The following is a 14,757-nucleotide window of genomic DNA, read 5'->3' as shown; positions in this document are numbered from 1 at the left end:
ATTTTCATGCCCATAGACCTTAGGGCCACATCACTAGACACAATCCAGTCTTGTAAAATAGTGCACAAATCAGAAATCTCAAGAAAGTGTTTGTTAGAAGTTACATAAAGAGAACCAGAAATTCTCAAAGTCATTTTGTAAAAACATTCTAACATGCGACACAATTGCCTAACATTTTCCCAATCATTCATTTCAGGCATATTCTGACCCAAATCTTTTTTAAAAGAGGCTTCCACATCTTCATATTCTTCAAACACTTTCTGATACATACAAGCAGTATCTAACATCAAGTATGTTGAATTCCATCTAGTTGGTACATCTAGACACAAAGAACGCTTACATTGCATATCAAGTGACTCTTTACATTCCTTAAATTTGCTTAGCCTTAATGGAGAGTTTTTTATATATCTAACAGCTGCTCTAACTTTTTCAAAAGATGAACCAGACTCTTTCAAACCATCAGTTACAACAAGATTAAGGATATGTGCAATACATCGTATGTGTGCATACTTGCATCTAACAGGTGTACTACCCCACAACAACATTTTTTTCATAAAAAATCCCATAGCAGTACTGTTGTTTTCAGCATTGTCTAAGGTAACAGAAAAAATGTTTTTCAGCCCCCACTCTTGCAAACAAGTTTCCATAGATTTAGATAAATACTCACCCTTATGCCTAGAACAAGTAACAAAAGAGATAATTTTCTTATGCAACTTCCAGTCATTATCAATAAAGTGGGCAGTAATACACATGTAGTTCAATCTCTGATTAGATGTCCATGAATCACTAGTAAGACTCACTCTTTGAGTATTAGTTTTCAAAAATTGTTTCAGTTTTAACCTCTCCTCAACAAACAAAGCATAGCAATCCCTAGTAATAGTCCACCTAGAGGGCATTTTAAACATTGGACAAGCAAGACTCATTACTCTTCTAAAACCTTGTTTCTCAACAAATTTGAATGGCAATTCATCAACAACAATCATGTATGCTATTGCTTTCCTAACTACTTACTGATCAAATTTCCATGTAGCAACAGAAAACAAATCATGACCAGATGATCCAGCTTCCACACTAACAGGTTGAAAAGACAACAAAGCCTGCCTAGTTTCTATACTGTGTGGGTGTTTAGTGCATCTAACTAAATGACTTCTTAAAGTAGAAGTTCCATTCTTTTTGGCATGACAATTGTAAATGCGAGCACAGTAAAGACATTTGGCTTGCATAGTGGTACCTTTTGCATCTTTAATAGTCTCAAAATGCTCCCACACCACAGATCTTTGTTGACTTTCCTTCCTTTTTTTAGGATTAGCTTCCACATTAGGTACATGATCAGCAACAGGGTCAGGATTTGCTTCCATATTCATAGATGGTCCAACTGAAGCAGCAGCTTCTTGACCAACAGGGGATTGGCCATCAACTGCTGCATCCACAAGGACATCTAAGCCTCTCAATTCAGGGTCCATCTGCATAAAGCAGAACACATAAATTAACTCACAAAATCAACACTTAGCAGTTAGCTCTATCAAATTGAATAAGCTTCCATAAATCTAGAATTATATAAATATGACAAAGAAACATATTACCTTACAACCGAATTCAATAAGCTTCCCCCAAAGCTTTCTTTTATAATAGAAGTCCACCAACAATTCATGCAAGACAAACAAAATAAAAAATTAGAAAATCAAATCACCAATAGATTAAGAACCAACCCTCAAGCTGCCCCTAAAACGCAAGATACCAAATCAGTATATTACCTCACAACTCAATCGAAATTAATAAGCTTCCACCAAAGCCTTTTCGTTTTCATTAGAAATCCACCAGTAGTTCATGCAAAACAAAGGACAAAAATCAAAAATCCATAACCACAGCAGACATAAACAAACAAACAAACACAATACTTCCATAAATTACAAATAAACACCAAAGCCTTTACCTTAAATCTCAGTCTATTACAGAGAAATACCCAGATCCCTGTATACCAAAAAGAAAACAAGATAGAGGTTAGAAATATGAAGAAAAAAAATCAATTTAAAGGTTAAAAAAACTTCGATCCAGTGAGATTACCTTAAAAATCCATCGATTAAATCTCAGCAAACCAAAACCCTAACATGCAACCATCACTTCCTTTGATTAAAGCTCTGCGAACCAAGTGACAGAGAAGAGAGAACCACAAAGCCTTCGAGAGGAAGATGAGAGCTTCAATCTACAGAAAGTATGAGAACCATAGAGAGGAACATGATAGGAAACTGCTAGGGCTAGGGTTGAAGATGATATGATTTAATCGACAGAAAATATGAGAGATTTAGGTAGATGAGAGGTTCAATAGACAGAGAGGATCATGATTCATGAGAGATTGAGTTGAGATTTGAGAGGATTAGGGTTTAGAGAAATGAGAAAAATCATAGAAATGAGAGAAATCAGAGAGAAGAGACGAGAGAGAGAGTGAAGTGAGAGAGCGGCTGAAAGAAAATGAGGGTTAGGGTTAGAAAAAAGGGTTTATATACTAGGGGTAGTTAGTTAGGGTTATAATTATTGGGGATGTTAATGGAACTTTTACCTATACTCAAAACGGCGCCATTTTGAATATCAGTTTTTCGGTTCGGTTCGGTTAACCGAGACCTAAAACCAAATCATCTCCATAAACCGAGATTTTTAAAACTTCTACACCAAATCACTCCAAATTAACCATTTTAACCACTCCACATATTTTTTCGGTTTAATCTGGTTCGGTTAAACGATTTGGTTCGGTTTTTGCACACCCCTACTCATAATGCGTTCTTCATATGAAATAAGTTATATGGTTTCTGCGTTAACAACTTCCTCACTAAGCACAACTCAGCCTTCTCGTCTGCGTCGTCATCAACAACGTCTTCTAGGGTTGTAGTTTCCTGCTCATCCTGAATTAATCGCAGTTGAGAACAAGCTGCAATCAATCCTTCCTCCATCGCCAAAAACACACGTACACGTAGAACAAACAAAGCAAAGGGGACGCACTATGTTTAGGTGTAATCAAATCGGAAAACCGATGGAAAAGCTTCAAAACTTGAAGAAAAAACCCTAACCCTAGTTCCTAGGGTAGAGAGAGCTCCACAAAAGTAGGGAGAGAACGGGATCTATATCTTGTACTATTTTTAGTTAGCACCTTTGTTTAATCAGAATGTAATTAAATCTATTAAAATTCAATTAAATCTATCAAAACTCAAGTTAAATATTAAAAACAAATTAAACCTAACTAAAATTTGATTAATTAAATTAAAACCTAATTAAAGAGAGCTTCACAAAAGTAGGGAGAAAACGGGATCTATATCTTGTACTATTTTTAGTTAGCACCTTTGTTTAATCAGAATTTAATTAAATCTATTAAAATTCAATTAAATCTATCAAAACTCAAGTTAAATATTAAAAACCAATTAAACCTAACTAAAATTTGATTAATTTATTTTTTTTGGATAAAATTTGATTAATTAAATTAAAACCTAATTAAAACCTAAATAAAATTTAGTTAAAATTTAATTAAGTTAAGAAATCGAACAATCGTCGTCAGCCTTCTTCCGCAATAATTGAACCACCGTCGGCTCATCAAAGACCGTCTTTTCACTCAGAACAGACTTTCGCCAAAACAAACGAAGGCCTGTTTTGAGGTAACAAACCAAGTGTTCTCTTTTGAGAACAGACACATATCATCGAGTTTATTTTTAAAAGAGATCAATTCATCATGTATGTTCTCTTTTGAGAACAGACCGATAGACGACCTCCGGCAAGCTCACCGGAGGTTGTTGTTTTTTATTATTTTTTAAATAAAAAAAAAGTATTTAAAGGATTAATTTGAGGTATAGTATAAATATTAAGGATATTTTTGAACTTTTTTCTAAACCAATTTGGCTCCGTCAACTGCATATTTTACGGAATGGTTGATGTGTTAAATTTTAAAATTTCAGATGGTTCAATTGTTCAGTTTTGAGACAATGATGGTTTTTTTGTACCCAAAAAAATTAAATAGGTTGATATGTATTTTTAGAAAAACCTTGAAAATTTATTTATACCTTTTATATATAGATGCAATTATTTTTTAAGTTTTAAATATACAGCCTAATTTCCTCATAATATTTTAGCTTCGACTTCTCTAAAATCGAAGCACTCCTTTGCACAAATCTTTTGTATGACCTAAATTGACTCGACGAGGGAAACAAAAAAACCTTACCAAGGGTTGGTGATAAAATCCAACACTTGGAATGTTTCTGTTAGACAATTGAGTTTTTTCATGGAAATCAGAAGTTTATTTTTGTTATTTTTGATTTTTGAAAAGTATGAGTAACCATTGCTTTAGGTAATGTCTGTAGTTGTTGAACTACCAGTATTTTGCCATACTTTTGCAAGAGATTAGTTGTGCAATCTCATTATTTTATTTTGTAACTCTCTTTATGTAAACCTACGTTCTGAAATTGATAGTAACAGAGAGAAAATATTGCTTTTTAGAGCAAAAAATCCATTGTTCAGCTCCACCTTTATTTTCTCTATTTTTGTTTGCTCATATTGCTCTACCTATCAACAGTGGTATCGGAGCTTACATGTTCTTAAGGGAGCTGTGAGGAAAGAGTGTTTTGAGTGGTGTGAGGTTTTAAAAAATCTGTAAGTGAGAGATCCAAACACTTGAGAGAAAATGGCTTCCGCTGGTTCTTCATCACCTGGTGTTCCTGTTTTTACAGGTGTAAACTACCAGATTTGGGTGGTAAAAATGAAATCATACCTGAAGTCCTTGGGTTTATGGAATTCTGTCATCATAGGAGGAGATCCTCCACCACTTCGAGCAAATCCCACCGTTGCTCAAATCAAGAAATATGAAGAGGAGTTACTCAAGAAAGACAAGGCTCTCACATGTCTTCATGCTGCATTAGCAGATAATGTTTTCACTAGTATCATGGCCCTTGAATCAGCTAAAGAAGTATGGAAAAAGCTGAAAGAAGAAAACGAAGGCAGTGAAAGAGTGAAAACGGTGAGATTACTCTCTTTAAAAAGAGAGTTTGAAAATCTAAAGTTGAAGGAAAGTGAGGCTGTCAAGGAGTATTCTTCAAAAGTGATGGAGCTGGTAAACCAGATGAGGTTTATTTGGTGAAGTGATTGAAGAGTATAAGATTGTTGAGAAAGTCTTGATCAGTTTACCTGAAAAATTTGAGGCTAAAGTATCAGCCATTGAAGAGTCTTGTGACCTTAAGAAGTTGGCAGTAGCTGAGTTAATCAGTAAACTTCAAGTCCAAGAACAAAGGGCTTCCATGAGACTCGAAAGTCAATCTGAAGGAGCATTTCAAGTCAGGCATGTTACGAATCCACTTTTGCAGATGGAAAGAAAGGATCTGGTGATAGAAAAGAGAGTTCAAAGTTTGGAAAAGGCAAATTTCCACCTTGTATTCATTGCAAGAAAACAAATCACCATGAGAGCAAGTGCTGGAAGAAGGCGCAATGCAAGATCTGCAACAGAATTGGCCATATTGATAGATTTTGCAGGCAACGAACGAATCAGCCTGCACAAAATCAACTGATTCAACAACAGCAAGCAAACTTCATTGAGGACCAAACCCAGCAAGAAGGTCATTTGTTCATGGTTTCTCGTTCTCTCCGATCAACAAACAAAAATATGTGGTACATTGACAGCGGGTGTACAAGCCATATGACGAATGACGAGAGTCTTTTTAGCAGTATAGACAAAGCCTTTAAAACTGAAGTGAAGTTGGGAAATGGCATGATTGTAAAAGCACGAGGCAAAGGGTTAATTCCAATACGAACAAAGCAAGGTACAAAGCTGATTTCTGATGTGTTATTGATACCTAGCTTATCTCAGAATTTACTTAGCGTGGCTCAAATTCAGAACAAAGGGTATTCTGTGGTGTTAAAAAATAATTACTGTTTTATTTTTGATCCAAGTGATGTTGAGATTGCTAAAGTAAAAAAGATTGACAATAGCTATGTGCTTAATCTGAATTATGTTGATCAACATGTCTATAGTGCTAAAAAAGATGACACACTGGTTTGGCATAGAAGATTTGGGCATTACAATGTCAAACCTTTGAAATTATGCAAGAGAATGACATGGTGAAAGAAATGTCAGCTGTTTCTGAAAATGAAACTGTGTGCAGTTCTTGTCAATTGGGTAAGATGCATAGACAAAGTTTTCCAAAGGCTGGTGTAAAGAGGGCAAGTAGAAAGCTTGATCTGGTCCATACAGATGTATGTGGACCAATGAGTGTTTGCTCTTTAAGCCAAAACAGATATTTCATCCTTTTCATTGATGATTTTACAAGAATGACATGGGTTTACTTTCTCTCTTGTAAATCACAAGTATTCTCTGTATTTAAAAAGTTCAAGGCATTGGTGGAGAAGCAATCTGGTGCTGAAATTAAAACGCTAAGGTCTGATAATGGAACCGAGTATAATTCAGCTGAATTCAACAAGTTTTGTGACGAAACTGGTATTCAACATCAGTTAACTGTCAGTTATACGCCTGAACAAAATGGAGTGTCTGAAAGGAGAAACAGGACAGTCATGGAAATGGCGAGATGCATGTTAGCTGAAAAAAAGGCTTCCGAAGTACTTCTGGGCCGAGGCTGTATATACTGCAGTTTATCTTCTGAACAGGCTGCCGACAAAAGCAGTCAGTGGAAAGACACCAATTGAAGCTTGGACTGCTGTCAAACCTTCAGCAAAACATTTGAAAGTTTTTGGTTCTATTTGCTACACTCATGTGCCCAATGCAAAAAGAACCAAGTTAGATGAAAAAGCTGATTTGGGAATTTTCTTGGGTTATGCAACGCAAGCGAAAGGTTATCGAATTTATAATCTCAAAACAAACAAACTCTTTGTTAGTAGAGATGTCATTGTGAATGAAAATGCTTTGTGGAATTGGGAAAAGGAAACGGTGGAGGAAAATACAAATGATATTCAGCCTGAAAATGTTGCAAGTAGTTCAACAGTATCGTATACAGGTTCAACATCTGGGTTACAACTTGAAGAGATTGATGATCCCACTACTGATGGTGCTACACTCAAGACTAAGTCTCTTGCTGAGATATACGAGAGGTGTAATCTCGCACTTGCTGAACCGTCAAGCTTTGAAGAAGCATGAAGGTTTGAGGAGTGGAAACTTGCTATGCAGGAGGAGTTGGAAATGATAGAGAAAAGTGGCACTTGGAGTTTGGTTGACAGACCTGAATATAAGAATGTGATTGGGGTCAAATGGGTATTCAGAACGAAGCTCAATCCTGATGGTTCAATCTTCAAACACAAAGCGAGGCTAGTCGTTAAGGGATTCGCTCAATTACCGGGTGTTGATTACGGGGATACATTCGCACCGGTTGCCAGACATGACACAATCAGATTGCTGGTTGCATTAGTTGCCAAAAATGGCTGGAAATTATATCATTTGGATGTCAAATCGGCATTTCTTAATGGTTTATTGGAAGAAGAAATTTTCGTTGAGCAGCCTCAAGGATTTCTTGTGACAGGAAATGAAAGTAAGGTGTACAGACTGCACAAAGCTTTGTACGGCCTGAAGCAGGCTCCAAGAGCATGGTACACAAGAATTAACGCTCATTTGGTGGAGAATGGATTTAAAAGAAGCGAAACAGAAGCGACTCTGTATGTTAGAGACTGTGGAGATGAAAGTCAGCTTATTGTGTCCATTTATGTGGATGATTTATTGATTACTGGTGGTGATTCAAGTTCAGTGCAGTCACTCAAAAGTGAAATGATGAAAGAGTTTGAGATGTCAGATTTAGGGGAAATGCACTACTTTCTTGGCCTGGAAATCCATCAGTTTGAGAAGAGCATATTTTTGTCACAAAGAAAATATGCTATGGATTTATTGAAGAAATTCAAAATGGAAAGCTGCAAATCCATTGATTCTCCGCTGGTCGTAAATGAAAAATTGTCCAAGAGTGATAATTCTGAAATGGTGGATGCCACTTATTACAGAAGTTTAGTTGGGAATCTGTTGTATTTAACAGCTTCTAGACCAGATTTGATGTTTGCCGCTAGTTTGCTGTCGAGATTTATGCATACACCAACTCAAAAACATTTGGGTACGGCAAAGAGAGTCTTAAGGTATATCCGAGGTACGGTTGATGATGGTATTTGGTTTTTGCAGGATGAATCCAGTGATCTTGTTGGGTATACTGATAGTGATTGGGCTGGGAGTGTTGATGATCTCAAAAGCACTTCTGGGTATGTTTTCTCTTTTGGGTCTGGTGTGTTCTCTTGGAATTCAAGAAAACAGGAAGTTGTGGCTCAATCTACTGCTGAAGCTGAATATATAGCAACTGCAGCAGCAGCAAATCAAGCCATTTGGCTTCAAAAAGTTCTTGCTGATTTGGGAATGCTTCAAGAGTCGCCAACGGTGATTTATGTCGACAATAAATCTGCAATTGCCATAGCCAACAATCCAGTGCAACATGGAAAAACTAAGCATATTAAGGTGAAGTTTCACTTCCTTAGAGAGGCTGAAAAGGATGAGGAAATTCATTTGGTACATTGCAAATCAGAAAATCAGCTTGCAGACATACTGACAAAGGCCTTACCAAAAGGCAAGTTTGAAGAATTGAAAGGAAAGCTTGGAGTATCCAAGAAAAAACTCAAGGAGGAGTGTTAGACAATTGAGTTTTTTCATGGAAATCAGAAGTTTATTTTTGTTATTTTTGATTTTTGAAAAGTATGAGTAACTATTGCTTTAGGTAATGTCTGTAGTTGTTGAACTACCAGTATTTTGCCATACTTTTGTAAGAGATTAGTTGTGCAATCTCATTATTTTATTTTGTAACTCTTTTTATGTAAAACTATGTTCTGAATTGATAGTAACAGAGAGAAAATATTGCTTTTTAGAGCAAAAAATCCATTGTTCAGCTCCACCTTTATTTTCTCTGTTTTTGTTTGCTCATATTGCTCTACCTATCAACAGTTTCTTATATTTTCTCTGTAACAACCAACCCTCGGTCTTATATTACATATATGAACAAGTGCATATTGTCAATAAAACCTGACCATATGTCACCGTTTTGACGGAGTTCGCTCGATTATGGATAAACCTGGCTTATACAAGAATTTCTTATGGATCGATAGTTTATCTAGAATGCAACTTTAAAGAGCCAAACACAGAACTAAAAGAGAGGAAAAAATCTATCAAAATGTCTTATGATGTCCCAGCAGTAATTGCAGGCCCTGTTTTTCTATTAGGACATGTCCTCACATTGTGTCCTTTTCCTTTGCACAAACTGCAGGTGTATATTTTGCTTCCAGATGTATGGCTACCAACTAATTTTGATCCATCTAGATTCAGTTCAGGGCATGTCTTGCGATTATGGCCACTTTTATGACAAATCCTGCACTGGGGCCTCCGCTTTCTAACTGTTCTTTTTGGATTGCTAGTCATTAACTTTGGGCATGTCCTGTGATTATGGCCACTTTGGTGACAAATCTTGCAGCGATGGTGCCTCTGAACTATGCTTTCCTGATTTGCCGTTCTTGACTTTGGGCATGTTCTTTTGTTATGACCCTTCACCCCACATAACCGACATCTAAATCGCCTGTCTATGGAACTATCCTTAAACTCTGGACAGTAGAATGTCCTATGTCCTTCGCGTCCACAGTTACCGCAGTAAAATTTCACTCCTGCAACATAAAGAGAAATCACTACAACCATCAGGGCAGAGAAGCACATAATGCAACTCAATTCAAATAGCGGACGCAAAATTTTTTACTGGATTTAGCAACCTGACCTTTCATAGCAATGCTTCTTTTGTGGCGGTTTTCTGGATCACTAAAGAAAGCTTTTAAAGTTTCGGAAGCATGTTTTCTTGCGGCAGCAGTTCCTTTGGCTTTCTGCAGTTAACAAAACCTCTTCAGTTCTAACCAAATAGAAAGGTCCTAAATCATGACAACACTATAAGATTCTTGCATTTTAATTATTGAATAGGCACGCCACATGTTTCTAGTTGAACTATTGCACGCTTCAAGTCTCTTCCCTGCTATACATGGAATGGAATCCTTTTCCAGCAAAAACAATTACAATGCTGGTCCCCTAAAGTATAACCCAAGAAAAGGTAATCTAAATGCACTTCTTGAATACTATCGATTCTTTTTTTTTACCTAGAAATGAACCAAATGACGTCAAGCGTGCAATAAAATGACATCATACAAGATAACTAATTCTGCCTTATCTGGCTTGCTTCAGCATTTAAAATCCAAAGATTATAGAATTTCACATCATAGCTAGTCCTACAAGGCATGCTCTAGATCTTAATTATTTCACTTCTGATTTAAGAATCTTCGATCTATCATGACCCAATACATTGCAGCTATCATGTGTCAAAGTTAGCAAATTGTTGGATATTAATTATAACTTGGAAATCACATCACAAGATGTCAACAAAAAAATATTAAAGCTTGAAATAAAAGGATTACGAGCAGCAGGCACTAAAATATAAGAATTACAAGAAGCACGCACTGGACCTTTATTGCAGCCACCCGCTGTGCATGAAGAATAGGGTTGCGATGAATAATCTTCATTCTCTTACTGAATAGTCCGGTTTTGGCATTGAGACTCTGTAACAATCCAATTAGACAAAGAAGATTAAATTCATGATCCGGCAAGTTCACAACTACTTTTCTTATGGAAACATGTCATATATCTCTTCATACTCAAGATCCATCCAGGAAATAATAGAATGCATATTCAACAGGCATTTTGAAGGTTAATCAATATTGGAGTGCTATGTAACTCTCAGATTTTCATATTAAGAAGTCTAGACCCAAAAGTTTTTGTTTGTACCACAATTAAGATATTTAATTCTTGAATACTCCTAATCACTTAAAAAAAATGAGCATTTTATTAATGTAACTTTAATGCACACAAATGACAGTGTGATCAGCAGAGAAGGAACACAAACAAAAATGGACCCAGAGAAAATACTAGAAAGTTCTCATTAGGTAGCAGGTAATTGATCATGAGAGTACCCAAATATCGTTATTTTTTTTACATTTTCGTTACCAAACTTTCATTTTTTTTTTAACCGGAGGTTTTCTGGCAAAAAAAATGCTTAAATGCTAGCCGGATTTTTTTTTTCACCTAAAAACTTTTTATGTACGAATTTGGCCTAAAAACTCCTCTCTAAAATAAAATTATGGATATGTGACAAGTTTTAAGGTAAAACTAGCAAAATCTGATTGCCAAATGTCAAAATCCAGCTACCACGTATTTTGGCCGAAAAAGACTCATTTGAAAAAAAAATTAAAATTCTATAACCAAAATGAAAAAAAAAAAACAAAGTTTAGTCACCAAAATTAAAAAAATAACAAAGTTTAGTCTCCAAAATGAAAAAAAAAAAACATAATTTGGGTACTCCCATGATTAATTACCTTAGGTTGCATCCATATTACGTAATCTAACTAGTAACTTCATTTGCGAGTTGTTATGAGTAGCAACTAGCAATTGAGATTGCATATCCTGTTTCTGGCAAACAATAACTGCATCTCAGCTGTATGAATAGTCCATGTAAGGGAAGGTTGAAGCCACTAACTTTTAGTGATCGACTGATCTTTTGTCCAACTTCAGGAGGAGGCGACTGGTACACGCGTTTCGATTTTTTCTTCATGTCTAGCTTTATTTCTAAATTGTCTACTTCATCATCCTCCTTAACTTTGAGTGGAGAACTAAGAAAAAAACATGAAAATATGAGAAGTCATTGTTATGGTCAGTCATCAAACAACTAGAAGAAAAAAAAAGTGAAGCAATCTGATTATTTAGCACATTTTTATTTTTCCGACAGCCCGAACTTAGTTTTCATCTAGCCTTAATTTCACTATAACTCCACCTCCTTTCCTTGAAAATTATAAAAACAAATTTGAAAATTCGAAAAATTTCCAATGCCAGCCCGGGCTAAAGCCTACCCGACTTAAGTTAGTTCCGCCCCTATGAGAAACTAACGAGCATTGCAAATATTATACAGATTTACAACAGGTATAAAGGGAAAAGGAGGAAAGATGAAAATTTATAAAAACCAAGAAATGCTGGAGTCAAAAGTAGATGTGAGAAGTTACACTGAACGGGCTTTCTCCCATGGTTGCTCGTCAATTGACTCTTCCCATATAACACGTTCCCCTAAGCAACCACGACAAGTGATTATCCCCTGTCATAAATGAAAGTTATGCATTGCACAACAAAGATGCAAATCTATCTAATTTAAAACCAGAGCAGGACATAGTAAGATGCTACCGGAAAACACGAAATAAATCCCACCTAGCAAGTCAGTTAAATAACAATTTGGCTGCATAGGCAAAATTAACAGAGCTTCTATGTGATGCACTGGGTGAACTCAGGTGAGACACGAGAACAATTAAATGAAAGAATGCAAGTAAAACAATATTACGAGCTAACTTGAAAAAAATTAATCATTTCTTTGTGTATATATAATATAACATAATGCCTGTACGTACATATTTGATCAAGTGGTCTAAGTCTCAACCATCTGGGTGTTATAGTCGCGGGTTCAAACCCTGACTATGATTGGGACTAGGGTGATGGCCAGGAATGCGGGCTGGCGGACGGTCCACATTCCGAGGTTTGACAGTAATATAGCATAATGATGTTAATAAAAGTAAGGCTACCTTGCCATTACATTGAGAACAATCCAATCTTGATCCTTGAATTCCACATTCAGTACAAAGAGTGTAACCTCTCCCTCTACAACTTGGGCAAGGAAGCTCTTTTATATATTGACCATTAGGACCAAACCAAGATTTTGGTTTATCAATTGTACCATTCCTGCAATTCACAACTAAATTTCAAAAAAATCCCAAATCATATATAACAAAATAACAATTAGGAAAGTATGAACCTTGGTTTAATCTCAGCTTCAAGCCTAAGTAACACTCGGGATGGATCATAAGCAAACTGTGAGGAGAAAACATAAATGTTTCAAAAAAGTTGGTTAAATTAGAAGAAAAAAGAGAGATAAAAGTGGGATTAGTGCCTGGCTGGGTTTGGAAAATGAGTCATCGTTGTCGTTGTTTGAGCAGCAAAGTAGAGGCGAGAGTGAGCTGATTCTGATCGGACGCCAATGAGCAAGACAGCTACATGTTGACAACATTTCTAAATTCGAATAACCTGCATAAAAAAAAACGGGAACCCTTCTGAGCAGCCGGTGTGTTGCTTTCCTCTCCGTCACAAATTAATTTTAAACTAGAACGAAACCCTCGCTTCGCTTCGGGATAAACCTTTTTTCGTGTCAAGAAAAAAAAACCATTAGATATATAAAAATAAAAAATACAAATAGAGCACATTTTTTTTATTTTTACAATATTGTCCTTTTTAGAATTTTTTTAATAGCAGGATTGAAATTATGAACAAATTTTTTAAAATGTTTTCCTAACGAACAAAGGGTCAACGGCCCCCTGAACTTGTGACATGGGGTTATCAAATCCAATTTATACTTTTTTGACCAATTAACCCCAAAACTCTACATTTTTGGGTCAAATAACCACATAATTTATATTTTTATTTCAAAAAAGAATTTAAAATAATTATATCGCAACAATTAGGGAAGTATCAAATTACTTTTTGTATCGCTCACCTCCGATTTGTATTTTACGCGTTATAAAAATACAATTATGGGGTTCTTTGACCCAAAAATGAAGAGTTTTGGAGTTAGTTGCTTTGTGTCATGAATTTAGAGGGCGTGTTGACCCTTTGTTCTTTTCCTAACTCTAAAAATAGCACCACCTAAATAGTATTATTAATATTAATAATAATAATAGTCCACTTGCTCGATCATTCAAATGGGATCTATAAGCCAACCATGGCACTCTTTTGAGCAAATGTGTATAAGTGCAATTAAAAAAGAAAAACTCAAGTTAAGAGAACTAATCAACCTAACTCAAATTGCAGTGTTTTAGTAAACCCATTCGCTTCACACAAATGACAAAAGAACTAATGCCATATCCATTTCTCATTGCAGTAGAACATGCTGCTAAGACCACCAAGAAACTCTACTCATTTATCCGATGAAATATCAAATGAGTCATTTTGGAGGATTTTAGGTCAAATTAACTCATAACTTGTGTTTTTTTTTTATCAAAAACATCCAAAGAGAGTGAGAATATCATTAGAGTTTTATGAGCGATCGACAAAAGGTAATTACTAATTTCAACTAATCGTAGCTTATTTGTAACTCTATATTTTTTAATGGCTGATTTTACATATCTTATTTTTTAATCAAATTAGGGGCTCATTCCTGCCATAGAAGAACTCTTCCCACACTCTGAACACAGATTTTGTGTATAAAGGCTAGTTATGTTCAATAGTTTGATAAAATTATGGTTTATATTGCAAGTCAGTCCACAGAAGCTCATAATTATCTAAACAAGATTGGTTCACACCATTGGACTAGCTAGGTCAAAAAATTAGCTGATATAACGGGTAGAGAACCAACCTGCGCACCGTCCATGACACGAAGATCTGCTCATAACAACAGGCCTGCAGGTAAATCTGCAGAGAAGAAGTCCAGCAAGCTCATTCATTGTAGGTGGAACAAAAGAAAAATCAACACAAATAGTACCTGCCCACAAGCTCCAAGCAACTTCAAAAACTTCCATGAAGAGCCATAAAAATGGTGGAACCTAAGCCTCATATGTATTTTTGTATGGCCATTAAGAGTCCCATTATTGAACTCTAGTTGGTTAGATTTAAAGTGAAGAGGATTGGTATGTAGTGGTCCT

At 35.8% G+C, this 14,757-nt stretch overlaps 3 protein-coding genes and 1 long non-coding RNA gene across 5 annotated transcripts; 1 reads left to right on the top strand and 3 right to left on the bottom strand.

Annotated features, from left to right (window-relative positions):
• Positions 1-537: 537 nt before the first annotated feature.
• LOC126688370 (uncharacterized) lies at positions 538-1,616 on the bottom strand. Its single transcript, XM_050383035.2, has 2 exons — positions 1,584-1,616; positions 538-1,463 (listed from the first exon to the last, which is right to left on the bottom strand). The coding sequence occupies exon 2, from the start codon at positions 1,461-1,463 to the stop codon at positions 1,008-1,010; it is 456 nt and encodes a 151-aa protein (XP_050238992.1). The 5' UTR covers positions 1,584-1,616; the 3' UTR covers positions 538-1,007.
• A 138-nt stretch (positions 1,617-1,754) lies between these two features.
• LOC126688371 (uncharacterized) lies at positions 1,755-2,150 on the bottom strand. Its single transcript, XR_007644242.1, has 3 exons — positions 2,065-2,150; positions 1,934-1,971; positions 1,755-1,793 (listed from the first exon to the last, which is right to left on the bottom strand). It is a non-coding gene; the product is annotated as an uncharacterized LOC126688371 (long non-coding RNA).
• A 2,510-nt stretch (positions 2,151-4,660) lies between these two features.
• On the top strand, positions 4,661-6,091 carry LOC126687752 (uncharacterized). Its single transcript, XM_050382308.1, has 3 exons — positions 4,661-5,100; positions 5,156-5,283; positions 5,337-6,091. Exons 1-3 carry the CDS (start codon positions 4,661-4,663, stop codon positions 6,089-6,091), a joined length of 1,323 nt encoding a protein of 440 aa, XP_050238265.1.
• A 2,840-nt stretch (positions 6,092-8,931) lies between these two features.
• Positions 8,932-14,751, bottom strand: LOC126688366 (uncharacterized). 2 transcript variants are annotated; one of them, XM_050383031.2, is made up of 10 exons: positions 14,598-14,751; positions 14,472-14,527; positions 13,014-13,257; positions 12,879-12,934; positions 12,649-12,805; positions 12,082-12,170; positions 11,562-11,694; positions 10,495-10,587; positions 9,762-9,864; positions 8,932-9,654 (listed from the first exon to the last, which is right to left on the bottom strand). In XM_050383031.2, exons 3-10 carry the CDS (start codon positions 13,128-13,130, stop codon positions 9,176-9,178), a joined length of 1,227 nt encoding a protein of 408 aa, XP_050238988.1. In that variant the 5' UTR covers positions 13,131-13,257; positions 14,472-14,527; positions 14,598-14,751; the 3' UTR covers positions 8,932-9,175. The 2 variants fall into 2 exon arrangements, with proteins under 2 accessions (XP_050238988.1, XP_050238989.1); XM_050383032.2 differs by having other exon boundaries at positions 14,480-14,527.
• Positions 14,752-14,757: the final 6 nt, after the last annotated feature.

Source organism: Mercurialis annua, linkage group LG6 (assembly GCF_937616625.2).
Source record: "Mercurialis annua linkage group LG6, ddMerAnnu1.2, whole genome shotgun sequence".
Lineage (NCBI taxonomy): Eukaryota > Viridiplantae > Streptophyta > Magnoliopsida > Malpighiales > Euphorbiaceae > Mercurialis > Mercurialis annua.
Note: the sequence above shows the minus strand (reverse complement) of the source record. Positions and strands in the feature narration are given on the sequence as shown.

Excerpts from the sequence above, each read along its gene's own strand:
- LOC126688370 (XM_050383035.2), bottom strand. The coding sequence starts at position 1,463 with ATGGACCCTGAATTGAGAGGCTTAGATGTCCTTGTGGATGCAGCAGTT.
- LOC126687752 (XM_050382308.1), top strand. The coding sequence starts at position 4,661 with ATGGCTTCCGCTGGTTCTTCATCACCTGGTGTTCCTGTTTTTACAGGT. Across the intron at positions 5,101-5,155 it reads GAGCTGGTAAACCAGATGAG|TTTACCTGAAAAATTTGAGG; the intron begins GTTTATTTGGTG and ends AGTCTTGATCAG. Across the intron at positions 5,284-5,336 it reads GGCTTCCATGAGACTCGAAA|ATGGAAAGAAAGGATCTGGT; the intron begins GTCAATCTGAAG and ends CCACTTTTGCAG.
- LOC126688366 (XM_050383031.2), bottom strand. The coding sequence starts at position 13,130 with ATGTTGTCAACATGTAGCTGTCTTGCTCATTGGCGTCCGATCAGAATC. Across the intron at positions 9,865-10,494 it reads AGCGGGTGGCTGCAATAAAG|AAAGCCAAAGGAACTGCTGC; the intron begins GTCCAGTGCGTG and ends TGTTAACTGCAG. Across the intron at positions 9,655-9,761 it reads AAGAAGCATTGCTATGAAAG|GAGTGAAATTTTACTGCGGT; the intron begins GTCAGGTTGCTA and ends TTTATGTTGCAG.